Raw genomic sequence first — 16181 nt, 5'->3', positions numbered from 1 at the left:
CATCAACACATCAACACATCAACACATCAACGCAGCCAGACGCTCACTCACTGACCTGTCCTGGTCGGCACTGCGGAAGCGGGGGAGGATCATGTGGCGGAAACTGCTGGTTCGGTCCAGTTTGGGCTGACTCTTAGCCCTCTTGATGGAGCCCTTCAACCTTCTACTGAGGAAACTCTGGAGCGGGTGGAGGAGGGGAACAGCGAACAGGGGCAAACAGATGGAGGAAGGAGAGGGGAGGATGTGCCCAGTTGCAGAGAAGAAGAAGTAGGAGAAGATCGAGTCGATCGAAGGATTGTTGAACGCGTGATGGTAATGGTTCCCACGGCGCCAGAGGGGTTTGTGTGAGATGTATTTAAAGTAACACCAAAAGACACACAAATGAAACACGTGATGCGTGACGGGGGAAGAGCACAAGGTACATTTATTATCAACGAGAAATCACACACATGTCCACAAGGGAACTGCAGTGTTGCAACAGATCCTGTGGTGGGCAGTGGTGAGCCGCACAGTCCAAACGACAAGCTCAGCAGATCAAAGTCGAACTCTCCGGGTCCAGTTTGTCCCACGTGAGCTTCCTTACATGATCAAATAACACAATCGGAGACATTGAAGCAGGAAGTGACGAGGCAGAACGTGGCTTGGGTTCAAGTGAATGCGTCTTCAAAGCGGTCTTAAACATTTTTCTTACTTTTCGGACGTGGGTCACACTTATCTGGCGGTGTGTGGATGGACCCGTGGCATGCGGGACCATCCTGAGGCCTTGAACCACAGCTTCAACCGGGACCAGTTCTTACAACAGTGTCCTTCAAACTGGTCCATTCAAAGGGGCACCAAGTGAACCAAGTCACATATTAGGTTGATTTACTTTGTGTCATGATAAGTAATTCAGATTCAAAGATAATGTGTCCCAGCTACATTAAGAAGATGTGACCTTTCCCACCCGGATGACATTTCAGGCCCACTGAGAGCCTTTTAAAACCTAATCAAGGACTTTGTTACGTAAATGTTGAGTTTTCATGCTTTAAACTGAAATCTGCAAAGGTAACTTTAGAGCTCAAAGAACGCATGAAAGAAGCTTCATCTCTGCAGCTCTCAGGTGCATCCTATGCCCCTCTATCATCTATACACCTATAGCATAACAGCATTACCGAGTGGGAGAAGGACTGGAGGGTAATGACACCTTGTCATCCGGCATGAGTCAAATGGCTTTGAAGCCTGTCTTGAGGATATGACTAAAGACTTGGCTCCATCTGCTGGGTCCAAGCTAATGGCCTGCATGACTAAATCTGATTTGATTAGCCGCTCCGTCTGACACTTTAAGTCTCAAAGAGTAAAAGCATTCAGTACAGAGATAGAGGGAGAAGCAATAAAACACGATAAAGGGGCGTATTAGTGGAAACAAGGAGGCCTTCATCTTCAGGCTATGTTTGCATACACAGAGTCACTTAAATGTATTTAGGTACTAAAAATATAAATATAAAATTTAATTATCTGCAGATTAAAGAATAATGACAATAATAAACTTGGGAGATTTTTTCTGCAATATGAGTATTATGTTATAATTATATTATAATACATAGTATATGTATATATATATATAGTAAAATGCTGCTTGCATACTTTTACTGAAGTGACATTTTCAATGAAGGACTTTCATGAATCTGTGCACTGATACACACGTGTGGCTACATTTAGCTATAAAGTAATAGTAAATGGGTATTATGCACCAATCAATGTGATTTTGGGGCATTTTATGTCAGGTGATTTACAACAAAAAAGCTTTGTCCTGCATCCCAACTTCCCACTGTGACGGTCCAATCAGATACTCTGGAATATTGATATGAAAACAATCATCTCCGCCACTGTGCAATAATAATGACACACAGCTCAAATGGATTCTCTGGCTCCTGTAATCGTCAAGTCTGTTTTTGGGCAGCAAATAGTTTCCTGGGAACCAGTGCTGCCACCTCCAGTTACAGCGACTGTGTGCAAACACCAGCAGAACGGATGGAGAGGAGATGGGCAACAAAGAACACTGGCACCAACCTAATAAGACAGCGATCCATCCTTCAAGCCCTTTTATGTGCACGTTTGATAGCTTGTGATTGAGTTTCTATTGCCATGAATAAAACAATAAACAGATTATTTTGGTGCCTTCTCGCTCCCTCTTTCACTCACGTCGTCTTTGGTATGAAAAAAGCACACAACGTTTTTTTATATTACTTCACTTTTCTTGACATCATACCTGCTGTTTTGCATGTTTTAACCCATTCAAGTTAGTCCCATTTAATTCAGATCACAGTCAACCATTTGTAATATGTTCTGCAGTTCCAGGTGTTTTTATATATTATATTTATTATATAATATATATATATACGGGGCACAAAAACGTAAAAAAAAAAAGAAGTAAATAAACTAAATAAAACACCATCAAATAATAAATAATTCACTTTCTTCTTTCCTTTTTTTCTGCATAATGATCAGCTATAAATAGGCAACATGATTAATGTCAGTCTTTTATTGATTTGTTTTACCTCTATCGCCTATCATTGTGTTATCACTGGTTTGCTTCTGATTGCACTTAATTGGATTTTTAAAGTCATTTTGTGTCCGGGAGGCTCCTCTCTTGCATATTTATGCAGTTAAATTATTTGATGTTGAATTCTACAACAACAACAAAATGCAGTGCAGGATTTTTAAATCGATGTGCACTTTAACGGCGTTACCACACACCGATTAGGTAACTTTGACAAACATTAATGCAGATTATAGTCCGCTAATTGATTTGTGAAGTATTGGGACATGAAGACCAATGGCCGCCTGGAACTGAAGAACAAATCATTTGCAACATGCAAACACACTGGTATGGCCGCTCCAATTATTCTGTAAATATGAGTTCAAACAGGCTTCAGAGAGAGACTGTATCCTCAATACATAAAATGAACTTGAGAAGATGTTTCCATGCTACGGGCTTCCTAAATGCTGAAGCCGGCGTCTCCTCCTCAGCCGTGTTTGTGTCACATACCTCAACAGGGGGAAGCGGTGCAATAAACGTTCCTCCTGCCACTGGACTCAACCCGGCAGCCCTCCAGTCTCCGCCCCAGTACGAGAAGGGGGAGGAGGAGGAGGAGGAGGCAGCAGGCGAGTGGGGCAGGGTGAAGTAAAGGGAGGGGGAGGAGGAGAGGGGCATGGGGGGCGTGCCGGGCCCTTTCCTAGAGCCCTTTGGCTGCTGGCACAAGGCAAAGGAGGGAGAGACAGCCAGGGAGAGGGGGAAAGGGTGAGGCGGGGTGCCGCTGGCCCGGCGGCCACAGGTGTGCGGCGGGCCAGCGGCTTGAGGAGGGAGGAGGGACAGCGAGAGGGTCGGAGGCAGCGAGCGGGGCCGGGCACAGGGGGGGTTACTCACGGATTGTCGGAAGGGTTGAATTGGGGCAGTGGGAGGGACCTCCATGCTGGGCTGCTTCCCAGTGGCTATGCTCTTCCGCCGGGCGCGATGATCTAAGAGGACAGAGAACGAGAAAAGGTGGACAGGTGAGACTCTAATCCACATCGGGGGAACGGAAACATCCAAAGGTAGAACGAAGACAGGGGGGGGATTGCTTTGCCGAGACACAGGTAGAGCGAGAGGATGCGGGGAGAGAAAGACGGGGGCCATCGTGGAAATAAACAGCTACAAGGGAGCCGACAGTCTGCCTGAAGGAATGGACGAGGGCAGGAGAGAACGTGAGCGCGAGATAGAGGTCAAAGGTGAGCGAGGCAGAAATACAAAAAAACATGCTGGTTCACACACGTTCAGCAGCTGCGTTCACTGCTGCACACATTCTGTAGAACTCAAACGGGGCGTCAGATGGGACGAATGTCAACCGTCTGCACGTTGAAGGGAGATGCACGGCGAGAGAGGAGCGAGCATTACACAAACAAAGCACTCGTTGACTTCCGTCGGTGACTGATGCACTGCGTTGGCCGGCAAGGGAATAAACTGCTGTCCTCCGCTTGATGGATGACGGAGAGAGTGCACATGTAGTTAGAGAGCTCAGGAGGCCGGCCTGATCAAGTCAGAAACCAGCGAATGTTGGAATAGATGCATATACTGACGGCGTCCTCCACGTCCCCGTGGTGACTTTTGAGACACTTAAAAGTAAACGCTGCTACCTGGACCACCATTTTAAGAGCCGCGTGGAAGCAATGCTCCGAGGTTCAAATATAGAACATTTAAATCATCCTTCCTATGGCCATCGGCTGCAAAGCAGGGAGGAGACGTTGATGATCTACATACACAATCCTGAAGATACGTTTCATGCCAATACGTCTACGTGGGCTTCATGGCGGCGCGAGAGGGAAATTCAATCTTTTGGGATTCATCGCTCGTCCATCTGTGCAACACCGAGTGCTACCATCTGGTGGATTTCACTGGATACGATTCAGTTTTGACCTGGAGGTAGAGCGCAGTGAAAAACACTCAAGTCATCCTCTGGGGATCATGAACGTCTCGTGGAAAAAGACGAGAACAATGCCCCCGTCTGGTGAAGCCAGGCTGACCACCGCTCAGAGGAGTCGACTCTCATCGGGCGATATCGAAGCCCGCGTCACGTTTCTGTTCTCGTTGTTTCCTGTTCGACGTCGTTCAAACTTTAAGTTACACGTTGGCTCGTTTGTTCCTAATTCGTGTCTATTTCTACATCTCACACATCTTGTCATGTTGTCTCGCTCTGCTTTTTGCTTTGCTCTCAGCCTCAGTCAGACGAATACTCAGAGACACACACACGCACGCACACACACACACACACACACACACACACACACACACACACACACACACACACACACACACACACACACCTCATTTCTCCCACGCAGCTATTTTACATAATCCAAATAGTGCATTTATCCCTCTACCTTTCTTCAACCCCTGATCTCTCTCTCTCCTCTCTCACTCTCTCTCTCTCCTCTCTCTTCTCTCTCTCTCTCTCTCTCCTCTCTCTCTCACTCTCACTCTCTCTCTCACTCTCCTCTTCTCACACCGTCCTCTTTCTCCCTCCCCGTTCAAATATGTGTGGCATCTAGAACCTTCCATTTTCTCCACATTACCGTCATCTGTATTTCTTTCATCCACGTCGCCCCTCTCCTTTCACTCTCTTTCATTTATCCATCCAAATGGCAATCTGTTTGTCTGCCTGCCTGTATGTCTGCTTGTCTGCCTGCCTGTCTGTCTGTCTGTCTGTCTGTCTGCTTGTCTGTCTGCTTGTCTGCCTGTCTGCCTGCCTGTCTGCCTGTCTGCCTGCTTGTCTGCCTGTCTGCCTGCCTGTCTGCCTGCCTGTCTGCCTGCCTGCCTGTCTGCCCGTCTGCCTGTCTGCCTGCCCGTCTGTCTGTCTGTCTGCCCGTCTGCCTGCTTGTCTGCCTGTCTGTCTGTCTGCCTGCCTGTCTGCCTGCCTGTCTGCCTGCCTGCCTGCCTGCCTGTCTGTCTGTCTGTCTGTCTGCCTGCTTGTCTGCCTGTCTGCCTGCCTGCCTGTCTGCCTGCCTGCCTGCCTGCCTGCCTGTCTGTCTGTCTGCCCGTCTGCCTGTCTGCCTGCCTGTCTGTCTGTCTGTCTGCCCGTCTGCCTGTCTGCCTGCCCGTCTGCCTGTCTGTCTGTCTGCCCGTCTGCCCGTCTGCCTGTCTGCCTGCCTGTCTGCCTGCCTGTCTGCCTGCTTGTCTGCCTGTCTGTCTGTCTGCCTGCCTGCCTGCCTGCCTGCCTGTCTGCCTGTCTGTCTGTCTGTCTGCCCGTCTGTCTGCCTGCCTGCCTGCCTGTCTGTCTGCCTTCAAAGCTACCGACTCAAACTCTGTCCGGTGGAGTCTGTTGAATGACATCTGGGGGGGGGGGGCTCCATTACAAGGTGTCAAGAGCACTTCTAACACTTGACGGTAATTGTATCGAAATTAAGTTCTTTTGAAATTGTAAAAAAAGAAAATCTAAACTTTTAAGAAGATTGACACAAAATGACAGACAATTATATTGTTCAGTTTCTGGTATTTAGGAGAATTCACTGATTACTGAATTCTTTTATTCTCCAGATGAACCTCGTGACCTTTCTCTAAATATTCCCGATGTCACGGTAGTACTCACAGTTTCTTAGGCGTTTGTTACAAGAAGTGTTAATTAACAGCAATTAATACGGGTGCTGCCCTGTACGCCCGGGGGTTATTCCATCATCATCAGAACCGTGACACCAAGAACCACTTCAGAATATATTGTTTCCCAAACTAATTAGATTCTCCTGGAGGAGCAGATTGTGACTTAGGACTCAACTGGCATCACTGAAGCTTTTGGCCGTTTCTGTTGGTTTTAGATATAGACAATGAGATCATAAAAAAACAAGCAGTCTACGAGTCGGTGTGCTACAAAAAAAAACCTCCTTTTGGTGCCCATTTGAAGTCATGAGATTCAGAGAGAGCACGTGCTTCATTACATCCTCCAACGGAGGCTTTCATGGAGCTCTGGATTCCTGTTGGAAACCGACCAGCTGTTGTTGTTTTCCTTCCAAAAGTACCGGAAGAAAATACCCACTTTTCTATGTTTTAACCTTCTCGTGTTGTCACAGATGAGCTGTAGCAGTTCAGTTCTGAACTGTCGTGGTATTTGGCCGCTGTGCTTAATACATTTCTCATAAATCGTTGAAAAACATCAGTATAATCGTGAGCTCGAAGCAGGCGTCACAATATTCGACCTAAACAGGCAGATAAATACATGTTGTTGCCTTCAAGGACAAGAAATGTACGGTGCGTAGTTAAATTATCAAGTGATCCGTAACCAGCGAAACAAAACTATATTCACAAGTGATAAACATATCTTACGAAGCATTTTGGTTATGCAGCAGTTTGTCTTCACATTATATTTCGTTCATAAATCGCTGAGCAAGAATCCCCAGAGCCATGAAAGCTTTTACTCACTTAATCTCCAAAGAGACTCAAAAGCAAGTGTTGGGATATAAATGCAGTTTGACCACCCAAAAAATAAAAAATGATATAGACTTTCCTGGTGAGAACGCACTGTTGGCTTTTATTCAGATTTGACCGTAATAATTTACAGCGGTGGAGATCTGAATAGACCATAGAAATCCTTCCTCTTGCCACAGAGGGCAGATTACTGCCTTACATATAAATCATGACCATAATTCAAAGACACGTCTCACTGAGAGCAATGTGCAGATAAGTGTGAGAGGTTAAACGCTCCCTCGTTAACTGTTGTGTAACAGCAAACAGGCAATGAAAGAGTGCAGTTACTATATCTGTATAGCTGTGCTGGGTACACATTGAATTATAAAAGTAACGTCAAAGCATATTATTTATTCATTTATTGCTTTTTTATCTGTATTTAATAGGGAAAGTGCACGTTAGTCAATATTATTGTTAGCCAGAATGTGCCATGAGGTTACATGTACATATATATATATATATATATTTTATACAATAAAAAGTTATATATACAAAGGTTATTAATATAAATTGTAGGCAGGCAGAGCAATATGCATTGATGTCATTAAAAATGATTCTCTAATCAATCATTATCTATTTATCTGTTTATGTACCTCTTGAAACCATAAAGGATTAATGTTGAATACCTTGAGATATGATTGAGAGCTCCTAAAGTGGACCTTTGATTGTTTAGCTAAAATCAAGGTTTTAGTTCCAGTGTTTACAACTGCACTGGCAAATTAGATTTGTATCTTTAAGAGTGGAGTCAAGAGTATTTGATTGAATCCTAACTATCACAGATCCTCCGATACGCTCACCCGTCCAATAACTTCAGCTTCTTTCTGAACTCATATCCTATTAGACTCCATGTGTGCTTTGTCCCAAACATGTTGAATCTTCTCTGATCGTAACACCTGCTGACGTGTTCTCTTCTCCAGCTATGAGATAAACTTCAGAAAGGAATTTGCTTCAATACCACCATCAAGGGGTTTGCTACAGGCTACAGCCATTTTAAATAATACTGCCTTCTTCTTTTATAGAGTCAAGACAGAGACTTTTGAACCCAGAATAAAGCACTTGCATGGATTTGTGTACCTCCTATATATGTTTTAACATGCACCTGGATCGACTCCACATGCTGCATTATCTATCATTTGGTAGAGCAGATTTCTCGTTTGGGAAAATGGTCCTCTTCACTTTGCACCAACATAACACACCGTGCATGCCCCTTTTTACACTTAACATGCACACAGTGGAGAAATGTGGGTGGCAGCACGTGTTACAGGACTCATTCAGAATCAGTGAATAAATCATCTGAACCACCGTCGTTATGGTAATGGGAAGATGGGAGATGGCTGGAGTTAGCGTTGGGGTATTGGGCAGCGTGATAAATTAAAAACGGAGAGAAACGGCACGGCCATTGTCTTTTTCAACCCCTGCTCTCGCACTTTAATGGTTTATTACAGAGTTAAACAAAAGCATCGGCCTGGAACGAAAAATGTGGATCTCTCCATTTAAATCTATTCATCACTCTCTTTCAGATCCCAACCCGGGCTCTGTATTCCGTCGCCATGGCAATGCCTCGTCCAGAGATGAAGCTCGAAAGTCTTGAAAAGCCGACTGGAGAGCAGGTCGCTGCAGGTCGCTGCAGGTCGCTGCAGGTCGCTGCAGGTCGCGGCAGGTCGCTGCAGGTCGCTGCAGGTCGCGGCAGGTCGCTGCAGGTCACTGCAGGTAGCTGCAGGACGCTGCAGGTAGCTGCAGGTAGCTGCAGGTCACTGCAGGACGCTGCAGGTAGCGGCAGGTAGCTGCAGGACGCTGCAGGTAGCTGCAGGTAGCTGCAGGTCACTGCAGGTAGCTGCAGGTCGCTGCAGGTCACTGCAGGTCGCTACAGGTAGCTGCAGGACGCTGCAGGTAGCTGCAGGTCACTGCAGATCACTGCAGGTAGCTGCAGGACGCTGCAGGTAGCTGCAGGTAGCTGCAGGTCACTGCAGGACGCTGCAGGTAGCGGCAGGTAGCTGCAGGACGCTGCAGGTAGCTGCAGGTAGCTGCAGGTCACTGCAGGTAGCTGCAGGTCGCTGCAGGTCGCTGCAGGTCACTGCAGGTCGCTACAGGTAGCTGCAGGTCGCTACAGGTAGCTGCAGGTCGCTGCAGGTCGCTGCAGGTCGCTGCAGGTCGCTGCAGGTAGCTGCAGGTCGCTGCAGGTCGCTGCAGGTCGCTACAGGTCGCTGCAGGTCGCTGCAGGTCGCTGCAGGTCGCTGCAGGTCGCTGCAGGTAGCTGCTTGTCTCTTTTATTTAGCTGCTCAATAACTCATGGTATATGTGACAAGTGCACAGGTTCCCAGCCTGAAATTTATTTTTTTCCCAATGCATATGATTTGTATGAATAGGGAGACGGGAGACAATAAGCTTAGCATTAAAAACTTGCTGAAACAATTTCTTGAATAAAAAAATAAATAAAAAGTGCTGGGTGGATGAACTGTTGTAACTCACTCTTAAACCACCTGTATTCAGGACGTGTGTGTGCACAACATGACATGTGTTTGAATTACTTTAGCTTCAAACGTGTTTATTGAACTGACTGAACCCATTTCATGCTGATTTAATGGCCTCCCTTTTTCAGCTCAGTAATTATTGTACGGAAATGAGAATGGTATTGATCCCCTCATAGCAAAAGTGAATACGCGTATTTACCAAAATGTCAAACTATTTCTTTAATCACAGATATAAATGGGTTCTGAAAGTCAGATGAGAAACACACAAAGGATCAGTGTTGAATGATCAAGTATTTTCAATATTTATTATATAAATGTAATTATTATCTTTCCATTTCTTTGATGAAAGGTGCTGGTAGAATAGATATTTGCACGCTTAAATATTCACTTTCTTTTTAGCTTTGGGCCTGAAGAACCTTCATCAGAGCATACATGGATTTAAGTGTGTGAATATCTATTCTACCAGTTTGACACTTGCAGCTCCTTATTTAAGGTAAAGCATTTCATTAAAAAGGTGCTAAAATGGCTGAGCCAGCGGCTAGCAGAGCCAGCGGCTAGCAGAGCCAGCGGCTAGCAGAGCCAGCGGCTAGCAGAGCAGAGCCAGCGGCTAGCAGAGCAGAGCCAGCGGCTAGCAGAGCAGAGCCAGCGGCTAGCAGAGCCAGCGGCTAGCAGAGCCAGCGGCTAGCAGAGCCAGCGGCTAGCAGAGCCAGCGGCTAGCAGAGCCAGCGGCTAGCAGAGCAGAGCCAGCGGCTAGCAGAGCAGAGCCAGCGGCTAGCAGAGCCAGCGGCTAGCAGAGCCAGCGGCTAGCAGAGCCAGCGGCTAGCTAGCAGCGTTCACCTGAGGGGGATGCGGTTCCACGAGGACACGTGGGGCAGAGAAGGCGTTGTTAGCTGTAACAAAGAGAAGGACTTCCATCTCTGCTCAGGTAGACATCGCTCCACCGTGTCTTTACATGGAAAATAGGTGTTCGCTGCTATATTAAATCTCTTCAATTAAGCACCTTGACATTTGGTCACAAATTCACATCCAGTAATTGAAAAAATTCAATTTATAATAACGCAAACATTTGTTTAAAGAATTCAATTCAGAAGCTGCACCTATGTTTTTTAATTTGTGCGTGATAAATGATGAACAGAGCATCAACATGGTTGTCGATTGCTTTTCTGTCAAACTGATTATTGCAGCGATAAAAGATCACGGACGCACACCTTGCATGTCAAAACGCACACGTGTGTTCGCGTGTGCGTGCGACCGCTCGGCGTGTTCACAGGTCGCCGTGTGCAGCCGTGTGCTGGCCAACATGTGAAACTCTGCGCTCGCTCATTTTGAATGTAAATCTGATGTCAAGCTGAAAGCTGAAGAGGGAATGTGTGGGTGGCAATCGCTTCCAGCTTAGACCCTCTGAGAGAACCGAGAGAGAGAGACAGAGTTAAAAGAGTGGGAGGGAGGGATGTAGACATACATGAGTAAGAGATTGGTTAAAAAAACAGAAAGAGGAGCACAGAGTGAGTGTGTGTGTGTGTGTGTGTGTGTGTGTGTGTGTGTGTGTGTGGGGGGGGGGGGGGGGGTAAGTGTTCGTGTAGGAGTAGGAGGGACAGCGCGAGAGCAAGGCTGTATGCAGTGAAGACAGGACAACAGAAAGAGAGAGAGAGAAAAAAGGATGAGAGTGAAATGGAGGAAATGCATCTGGGGGAGCGGTACTCAGCGAGGGAGGGCGAGTGGGAGTTGCACTGAGGAAGGGGGAGTTGAATGGAGAGAGGGATGGAGTGAGAGATGGAGCCGGGAGTGGGAGTGGGTGTCTTAATAGCGCTACAAATGCTCCGGGCTTTTTGTGTGTTTGCCTTGTTATGATGGAGCGCTGGTCGGCTCCCTGTTTGCTTTTGATCCCTGAACCGTGACTGCAGAAGCCAAGCAGCGTCTCTCCTGTGTGCTCCTCTCATTACATAATGCAACGTATAACCGCTGTCGTCAGAGCCCAGCAGGTACAGCGCGGCGGTGCAAGAGGCTGCAGCTCTGCAGTGGCTGCACAGGCCGGTGTGACCGAGGGAAGCTCGGGCTCAGAGCTGATTGAGAGGCGCTTCATGCGGCCGCAGCGTCTCTCAGCCGGCCTTGACCTCGCTATCAAAGGCCGCTCAGCTGCTGAAGAACACTGTTAATGGACAGTGTGCAGACAGATTCGCTGTTTTTCCTTGAATGATGCACGTTATTTATAGAGTCCGCCGGTTAACGGTGTGCCGGTCAATTTGCAGAAGAAGGACTTTTGATGGTGATGTATAAAAGTACAGCGGCATCTAATATTTATTCATTCCGGTGAATCATCTTTATAGAATGCCCAAAGTATCCTACAAATCCTCATATTTTAGAAGCTGAAAATGCATATTCCATTATTAAATGGCAGGCGCTCTCTAACCAAAGGTTAGTTTACTCTTTCTGAGGCTTGAAGAATAAAACCTTCCATTTCTGCTCGTGGCTTCACATTTTCAACAGAGAGCCTGTGTTGGAAACCGGAGGCGTGGAGCTTGAAAGATGTGGGTGTTAAGCAGGCAGAGCGCGTCTAATGAAAGACGCTATGGAGTCGTATGGGAAACGTAGGATCCAGGATCCTTTTGGGCATGACTAAGGGAGAGCCGACGTGAAACCAGAACCAGGTTCTGTTCCAGAAGTGAGACAACCTCAATCTAACGAAAGCAGAGCCTTTTCTCAACAGTATGCGGCGTACTCTGTATTTCTGGTTTTATTATCCAACATTTCTATCTTTAGTGGCCTTTAACGAACCTCAAATTGCACAAGCCCTTCACCATCGAGAGATAAACATCGTGGCTCGACATAAGAGGGCCGAGTTGAAGGTCTCCTTCCTCAGACCTGTCCGTCAAGACAGCAGACGTTTACAGCCCATCACAGAAAGGTTACGGCTCAACAAATACATCAGTACAAAGTGGTGCCGATTCTTTTTATGGACATGGACAAAACCAAATAAAAGGCTAGCTCGAACGCGGCGTCGGCAACCCGTTATCATTCCCAACCCGTCGGATAGCGCCGCCAGTGCACCGAGGCCTCCTCTAGCGTCTGTATGGGACCAGGCTTTCAATGAACTTCAATCATTATTAAACACTCAGAGCCACAGAAGTGGTATGACGAGACAAACACAGGACTCTGACCCGGAGACCTCTGTCATGGTGTGTGTGTACACTGAAACCTTTCTTTACCTTTCAATGGAAATACAAATAAGGTGAATAGACACAAAGCGAAAGACACATTCTCCTCCTGTCATCACTGAGGTCGAGGGGGAAGGAAGCAGCTACTCTGTTGGCGTAGCCTGCAATGATCTCAACTCCCGTCGAGAAACAAGCATTTAAATAAATCTTGCCGGACAGACCTGACGAAGCATGAATTCCTCTGCACAGCGAGCGCGAATAAATACAAAGATCCCGAGGTCAAACGTGCACGAGCAAAAGCAAGGAGTTATTTTACTATACTTCTGTTTTGTGAACGCCAGTTAACGTAACAAGCGTAGTTATTGCACATAAGAAACATACTTAATTCTACCTCAACCACACCCTTTCCCCTAAACCTCACCAGGTCGGTTTGATTGTGTGAGTAAACCTATAAAAACTAAGTAAAGCTATGTTGGAAGTTTATTTTGAAAAGAGACGTCACGAGAGGAAACTGACCCGCCTTTCCTGAAGCTAGAGGAGCATCGAGAGCACAGATGAGGGTGCTGAGGGACCAAGAGTCCTCTGCTGAATTATGACCTTTCTTCAACTCCCTTTCAATGATAACCAACCTTCTGTTGATGAACTCATATTTTCAGCTCTACGAATGTAGAAAATGCAACGTAAGACATGGTCTGAAATAGGGAATAAAATCATTGTTACATCATCGCCAGAGTGAACGTTACACAACAGCTGCAAGTACCGAACATACAATAATACTCAAGTGTGCAGTGAAATGACGGGGGGCTGTTACACATCTCTTACTGTGACACAGAGTGAGAAGGAAGTAGCAGCCAGCAGCGATCACAAGTTTCTCTACTCGACACGAGCAGTCGGAGCCGAGTTGGCCAACAATCAGAATTGTGGACAATCCTTTGTGTCCTCGCAAAATGGGTTTTGAATTTCACAATCTGGCCACAGCCGGTAGACAGGTGCATTTTTATAAGTTGACATTTTTGGTTGAATCGGGGGAGAAAAAAAAAGCAATTCTCGCGTCGGGTTCAGAGAAAAAAAAAATTATAATTTTTAGAATGTTGCTAATACTGATTGTGCCATTTGCTGTAGGAGTTAATGTGGCGCCTGAGGCGTCTGAGCTAAACTTTAGAGCAGCAGAGCTTCATTCTGAGCTGTCAATCAACTGCCTGTCGATTGCTTTTGCCTCCCTGGGATGTGATGGGAGAGCGAGCGAGCGAGCGAGCGTCTCTCTCTCTCTCTCTGCTTCTCTGCAAAATGCACCTACTGCGGCTTCAACGCCAGCAATGAAAGCTCTAATTTTGGATCGAGCTTGTGTTTCAGGTTGGGAACCATTTGTTTTGTTGTTTTAGAGCAAAGAGAAGAGAGCGCAGTGTGCTCTGGTTTCCCCGAGCTAATGCTCGTCCTAGTGCATTCTTTACTGTACATGTGCTTTTTACAGTCGACCGCAAAGACACATCAGGAGCCAACAGACACGTGAACCCTGAAGACCAAACCGTCCTGCATCTCGCCAGCTGTGTCACGTAACAGGTGTTGGATTTCTGTATCTTTTAGAGAGTTTGTTTTAAGTGGATTGAGCCATCCGGCGTTGAAGGACCTACATGAATACCGTGTTATGCAGAGTTCTACTGCTCGGACATCACGTTGCGCGTGAGGAACCAGCAGATGGTACGCGGTGGACTGATGGTGCTCTTGAGCAGAAGTGACGTCGTCGCACTGGCGACGGGTGCAAACGAGGTGAAGATTAGCCGTTTGCTTGGAGCTGTACGCGTTGGGCTCTTTTCATGTCGTATTTAAAAGTAACGCGAAGAGTGAAACGCAGAATAAGATATCGTGGCAGTAAAATCGGGACGCCGTCTGGTAAAATATGAGTGAAAAGGCGCTCACACACACTCAACATTAGCATAGTGTTCAATCCTGTCACACAAACACAATGATGTGTATTTCTGTAATGAGGTGTCTCTGTCAGGTGATGTCATTAGTTGGATTCAGGTGAATTTGAGAGAGGGGAGAAGACAAACATGTCCTACCTAGATCAGGTGGGGGGTCTTGTTGTGCTTTGTGTCCACACTTCTAGACAAAGTCTCTGGGTTTCCGGTCTATGTGACCCCGCAGTCAGCTGAGGCCAGCTAAGACCGGAGATGCATCCACTGACTTCCGCCCGTATTCCACCAAGTGTCGCTTTGAATCTGCAGCAGCTCCGTAGTTGTCGTTTACATTCCAGCGAGTTCTGAATCGATACTCCAAAAGCACACAGTGATACTGACGTCTACAAATAACTGAGCGTGTCGGCGTATCTGCAAACGGCACCTGCCAACAAGTGTCATGACACGCATGCGTTTGTCTGACTGCGCGTGAGGCAGGCGGCCGTCCTCTGGAGGGGTTTAAGGCCGGGTTCGAGTTCCAGGCAGAGACGTATTGCTCGAAAAGCCACGGAGAAGAAAAAGGAATCAACTGACCTTAAATCAATCCATGATCTCGAAATATTTTATAGACAAATAGGTATGTGAATAAATGATAAACCGCTCGTCTCCACTACCAAGGCACCTGGAAACAGGGCTCCTTTAAGGGATTTATCCTTAAAGTGAATCTGTACGGTGTAATAGAAAAAGTGGTCTTATAGTCAATCTAAAGTACAATACTATACAAATATCACAGAAAACTATAAACTATATATATATAATATATTAAATAAATATTATAGCCAAGTAATATTTAAGAGATAGAAAATACCATCAAGTGCAATATGGTGACCATAAACTCACTACTGAGCACCACAGACACACTAGAAGTCTCTATATAACCATTCTAGGAGTATTATTCATCTTATCAACTACAAACACTATCAATAAAAAGTCATCATTGCACAACGTTAAAGTGGAGTCGGCCTGGAGGTGGGAGCACGTCCTTCCTGGAGGCCTTTACTTCTCCAAAGTGCTGAATTCTTCCTTTGAGCTGACCCAAAAGTGCCACGATGATGAGAGTACGGATGGCAGTTATTAAGTAGGCCACTGTTCGTTATCTCGCATCCTCGGACTAATTAGAGAGAAACAAACACTCCCAACGCCAGCTGAGCGTTATCATTTCACACCGAGGCACTGTTCATCCTCCCCCCGCCTCCACCCGGCAGCAGCAGCCTGCTTCTCGAGCACCGGCAGCAGCGGCTGTTCCGCGGCGGGCAGTCCGGCTGAGAGCTCCTCCTGCCCGGCCTCTCCTTGTCCTCTCTCCCCGGTGCCCTCCGCGCGGACCCTGCACTCGCAACTCCGGTGACCGACGGAAGATCCGCTGAGGCCAATTTCTCTCATCTTTTAGATGGGAATGTGTCTGCGCTGGTCTCCTTAGCGGGTGTCCGTCTTGTGCATGTCAAAAAACGAACTTTCCGCAGATGGCCGGGTGGGTGGGAGGCTCACGCGCTGCAGCTCCGGGCTCAGAAGAAAACTCCGGCGCTTAGTTGCGATCGAAAGCTAACGCATGCACCCCGAGGAGGAGGGGGGGGGGGAGCTGCGTATCTGGATGTGCATTCGTGTGTGTGCACGTGCGTGCGAGCGTGCGTAT

At 46.9% G+C, this 16181-nt stretch overlaps 1 protein-coding gene across 1 annotated transcript in view; it reads right to left on the bottom strand.

Moving 5' to 3' along the window:
* The window catches only part of syngap1b (synaptic Ras GTPase activating protein 1b), a 108576-nt gene that overhangs the window by 33432 nt on the left and 58963 nt on the right, over window positions 1–16181 (bottom strand). The window contains exons 5-6 of the mRNA XM_034528793.1: window positions 3407–3498; window positions 56–177 (exon numbers count right to left, since the gene is read on the bottom strand). Coding sequence (XP_034384684.1) covers window positions 56–177; window positions 3407–3498 — 214 coding nt within the window. The remainder of the gene's footprint in view (window positions 1–55; window positions 178–3406; window positions 3499–16181) is intronic.

This window comes from Cyclopterus lumpus, chromosome 25 (assembly GCF_009769545.1).
Source record: "Cyclopterus lumpus isolate fCycLum1 chromosome 25, fCycLum1.pri, whole genome shotgun sequence".
NCBI classification, from domain to species: Eukaryota; Metazoa; Chordata; class Actinopteri; order Perciformes; family Cyclopteridae; genus Cyclopterus; species Cyclopterus lumpus.
This window is presented reverse-complemented; position numbering and strand designations above follow the sequence as displayed.